The sequence below is a fragment of the Penaeus japonicus genome, unplaced genomic scaffold (assembly GCF_977035675.1).
Source record: "Penaeus japonicus unplaced genomic scaffold, GWHDUDI00000001_assembly GWHDUDI00000005, whole genome shotgun sequence".
Lineage (NCBI taxonomy): Eukaryota > Metazoa > Arthropoda > Malacostraca > Decapoda > Penaeidae > Penaeus > Penaeus japonicus.
In genome coordinates, this window is record NW_028234407.1 from 6,166,602 (window position 1) to 6,171,601 (window position 5,000).

The following is a 5,000-nucleotide window of genomic DNA, read 5'->3' on the forward strand; positions in this document are numbered from 1 at the left end:
TTTGTATTATCTCAGACTATTCTATTACATTGTATTTCCACTTTACAAATTGTAACTGATTAGTACAATGCATCCAGGTTTTCTGAAGAAAATATGTAGTCAAAAGTTTAGAAGAAACAGTTAACAAAAATGTGATATTTGTTATAAAATGCAGTCTCATTTTTTGCATTTTAGTAAATTTATATGAATATGGCAGTAGTTATCATGAAATGGTTACTCATTTACAAAGGCACAATCATTAGGTAGATGAAAGTTTATAAAAAATAATTTGTTATAATTTGGTTAGATAATAGGCAATTACTTGAGAAAGCTTGTAAAACACACGAGCTCGTAAGACAGACACACACTAACACACACACACACACACACACACACACACACACACACACACACACACACACACACATTCATATATTCATACATACAAAAGCTTTCTCAATAATTCCAAAGCACACACACATGCCACACATACAAAATATATGCCAAGAGTTTATTTGATGTACAAAATCTTTGTATTTCACAATATTTAAGAAAAATGTACAGGATTATCCCATACTGTACTTGCAGCTCTATTTTATAAAGACATTGCAAAAATGAAATAATTTTTTGTGCAATAACACCTTTCATTGGATTACCAAGTAGAGTATTACTCTCAACAGGTAACTGATGAATACTCAGTATATTCTATGAATTGTCTTACAGTATGAATTATTTTCTTTTATTCTGTATGTTTTCTTACAGAGTTCCTAATTTTTATTCTAACAAGAAAAGAACAACAAAGAGTTTGATAAAGTCTACAGAAGCTTAGAAATAAACAGTTTGCAATCCTTTTTAACAAGCTTTATGGATGAACATATTCATTGAAAAATATGTTACTGTTAACTGCAATTTGCTTATCACTCAGAATTTCAAGATAATATTGAAGTTCAAGATAACATTGTAAAACTCAAAATAAACTTAAACCTCAGAGTAACTGAAGTCTGAAGAACTAAGTTTTCTGTACCTCTGTACATAACTTTCCAGATGGTGAAAGCGTGAGAATTTACTGTTTTGATTCTATGTACATAATGTAAATAAGATATTCATTAAGATGCTTTGTAAATTAATGTCAATAAATCTTTAAAAATATTGAATATTCTACTGTTGTTTATATCAAGTGTTTTATCCTTTTTGAAGATATATATATAAACTTTCTGTGAATATGCAAAAATTGTTTCATTTTTCAAAGGAATGAATTAATGAATTGCGTATTTCAAAATGTGTAAATAGTGAAGAAAATTTGTTTTCATTTTTTGTACTGTTGAAAGAACAAGACTCACAATAAATACAAGAGGAAAATTATATACTATAAGTTGGTTAGATTGATATTGAGTAAGTGCATATATTATAATGAGAAAGGTCATTACTGTTGTGAGCAATAAGTGGCAAATGCTGGATATTTTAAAGAGGTGGCTGAATGTGTAATAAATTGGCATCATGCATTGAAAACCTGAGGCCATAATGCATATGAGGTGTGTTACCCCCCCCCCCCCTCTAGTGAGGATTTTTAGCATATTGCATTTTGCAAATATACAGAATCAAACTATAGCACTTTTATTTTGAGGAAGATTGTTAACAGTAAGTAAAATATCCAGGCTCTCATGTTTTCAGAAAGGAAATAACGCATGAAACGCATGATACATGAAACGTTATTAGAAATTATATGTGCATATAACTTCAGGTGACATTTCATTACTGATTTAACTATATTTAAATTGTTGCCTGAATTTTTGCCTGGATAATGTGTTCAATCAGTTGTGTCCGAATGGGCAACTTTGAAAGAGCCAGTGGTGCACCTTTGCAAGCGCTAAAGGGCAAATTTGGAAAGACAGGATGCTTTTGGAAGGGCTGTGGAGCACCTTTGGAATGGGTGTGGGGTACCTGTAGAAGGGTTGAGGACCATTGGAAGAGCAAAATGACACCATTGGATGGGTTAGAGGGGCACCTTCAGAATAAAAACAAAGGGGAAACCTTAGAAAATCTGAATGGGCGCCATTGAAAGGAGATCAGAGAAACACAATTATCCGGAGGAACTGAGGGGCATCATTAAAAGGACTAAAGGAACACCAATGGAAGAAGACCTAAAGGTGCACCTGTAGAAGGGCTGTGGGTAGGGTATCATTATTAAGCTTTGTTTAGGGCATGAGAAAGCCTTAAGATAATGTGATAATGATAGTAATGATTATAGTAATAAGTCCCTTTAAGCTAAAAGGGAATACCCCATGAGATTTTTCATATACTGTTTTTTTATATTTTTATTTGCTTTGATGATATTACTGTTATTTTTATATCATGTAGTTCTGATCATTTAAGTCAAAAATATTATAATTATTTCATAAATGATATTAGTACCTTGAAAAAGTTGATTAACCCAATGTGCCAGCTCCAAAATTTCAGCTTGTATGAACCCTGCTGATAAAGATGATATTAAGGATAAAGATGATAAAAATAATCAAAATGATGCTAGTAAAAATAGTGGGAGTAATAGTGTTATCAATCATAATAATGGAAACAGTAATAATGATTCAAGTGGTAGTAATAACACTAGCGATGCCAAAAATAATGAAAAAGACAAAAACAGTTGCATTAACAAATTAGTAATGATGGTGAGAATGTCAGTAATAACAATGATCATCATAATGACAATATTGATGATTTATGATAATAATTGCAATGACTGATAATGATAAGACACAATAAAATACTGATAACAGAAATTATGATGATAATATGACTAATAATAATAATAATAATAATAATAATAATGATAATAATAATAATAATAATAATGATAATTATAATGATAGGAACAATGAGGATAATAGTTATAATAGTAGAAATAATGATAATAAAGATGATGATATTCATAACAATGACTTTGACACTGACAGCAATGATGATTATGATGAAGATGATGATGATGTTGATGATAGTGATGATTATTATAATGATGATAATAATGATAACAAATATGATGATAAAAATAAAGTGATAACAATGATAATGGAAATAATAAAACAATAAAAAGGATAATGATAATAATAATATTGATAGAAATTATGATAATAATAATAATAATGAAAATAATAAATATAATAATAATAATGATAATGATAATAATGCTAATAATAGATATAATAATAATAATGATAATTATAATAATAAACATGATAATGATATGAAGTATGAAAATAATATCAATGATAACAATAACAATAACAATAATGATAATAATGATGATAATAATAATGATAATAACAATAATAATGATAATGATAATAACAATAAGAGTAATTATGATAATAACAATAAGTACAATAATTATCTTAATAATAATGATAAGGGCTAATGAGGATAATAATATTATGATAAGGATAATAATTATGATGATGATGATAACAATAACAGTATAAATAGAAATCATAGCAGCGATAATTATGATATGAAGCTGGCAAGGATAGATCAACAGGGATAATTATCATATTAGTATTAATAAGGATGATCAAAATATATAGAATAGATTTGTTTTAAATTTCGCGCATTTGATGAATCTAGATTAAGATTTGCTTATAGATAAACTATTTTTCCTATAACACCATACGAAGAATCTTTTTCTAATTATTATTATATTGATATTTATTATAAATTAGTTGGAGGTAAATGAGACTAAAATAAACATTAATTAGGAACAGAACAAATATTAGTAAACTCAGCTTTGCGACCCTGATTTAAGCATCATGGATGTAAATAAACAAGAGCTGCTTCTAGTTTGCGATCTCTCTATTTTTGGTGTTTGTTTCATCGTTTCTGTATGTCATTTGCGAATACAGTAAGGAAGAGGAAGATCCAGTCATGCTGGTCGAATTAAAGGAAAGAGTAAGGTAGGTTAAGTAGCCTAAAATAGTACTTTTTGCTTCATATACATGTCTACAATTTCATGGGAGTGTTTTCATATTAGACTTCATATAACAATATTGATGATAAAGTCAGGGAATATAGACATCAGAAGTCTAAAACCCTATAAAAGAAGAAAGAAGAAGAAGAAAGATGATGAAGCATGTTAGTAACCCTGTACAAATTGTTTAGTTGGTATCTCCTCATTAATTCCCAATAATACCATTAATTCCCTTTTAGAGAGCATCCTTCCCCCCTCTGCCTGGTCTACTAATCTTTGCCACAATATGTTTGATGGGTAGAGTCTGCGTAGGTCACAAGGTATAGGTTAAGTTTGGGCCACCATAAGATACAAGGGAAATAGTATATGTAGCTGATAGAGTCGGTCGTAGACACGGATGGCAAAGTGCCAGACATTGGAAACCAGCCATCATACTGCACAAATATTTGATTAAAACTGCGACCAATGGGTTAATAAGGAATTAGCTCAAGCTCTATTGTACTGGAAGAAAAACAATGTTTCTTGACTTTTTTTCTATAGCACTATTAGGCACAGAAGCAATCACCATCGCTATGCATGAAATGTCATGCACATGAGTAAATTATAGCAAAACCATATATTTTACATCTATATCTTACATAAGGGTGAAATCAATCATGTTTTACAGGATTAGTTTCCCTCCTTGAAAAAAATCCTATGGGTCCTCCTAGGCTATTTCTGCTATTTTGCAAAATTGTATTATATTATATTTAAATAAATTATGTTGTGTTATGTTATTATATTGACCTGTTGGCCAGAATCATATCCTCCAACAAAAATACCACAATGGAGGATGACCATTGAATAACATTTCATGTTATTCTTTGCATTCTCTGATATTTGCAGTTCAGGCAAATTTGTTTTAACCCATTGCAGATGGAGATAAATTTGCTTGCCCAGCCTCCAGGATAGGTTTTATTTTAGAGAGAGACCTCTTGAAGCAATATAATTTGAATCATCCCAGTCTCTTTCAGTCATTCATTGTAAAACTAGAGCGGTTTTTGTGTTTTATTTTTTTGTGTGTTTT

At 29.7% G+C, this 5,000-nt stretch overlaps 2 protein-coding genes across 3 annotated transcripts in view; both read left to right on the forward strand.

The window, feature by feature from the left end:
* Positions 1 to 1,138, forward strand: part of LOC122249161 (protein toll) — a 28,067-nt gene extending 26,929 nt beyond the window's left edge. Inside the window, exon 6 of the mRNA XM_043009810.2 lies at positions 1 to 1,138. This exon is cut by the window's left edge and continues 1,218 nt beyond it. The gene's annotated coding sequence lies outside the window, so the exon portion shown is untranslated.
* A 2,631-nt stretch (positions 1,139 to 3,769) lies between these two features.
* Positions 3,770 to 5,000, forward strand: part of LOC122249160 (uncharacterized) — an 18,833-nt gene continuing 17,602 nt past the window's right edge. For both annotated transcript variants that reach the window (XM_043009807.2, XM_043009808.2), the window contains exon 1: positions 3,770 to 3,920. In XM_043009807.2, coding sequence (XP_042865741.2) covers positions 3,892 to 3,920 — 29 coding nt within the window. In that variant the 5' untranslated portion in view covers positions 3,770 to 3,891. The remainder of the gene's footprint in view (positions 3,921 to 5,000) is intronic.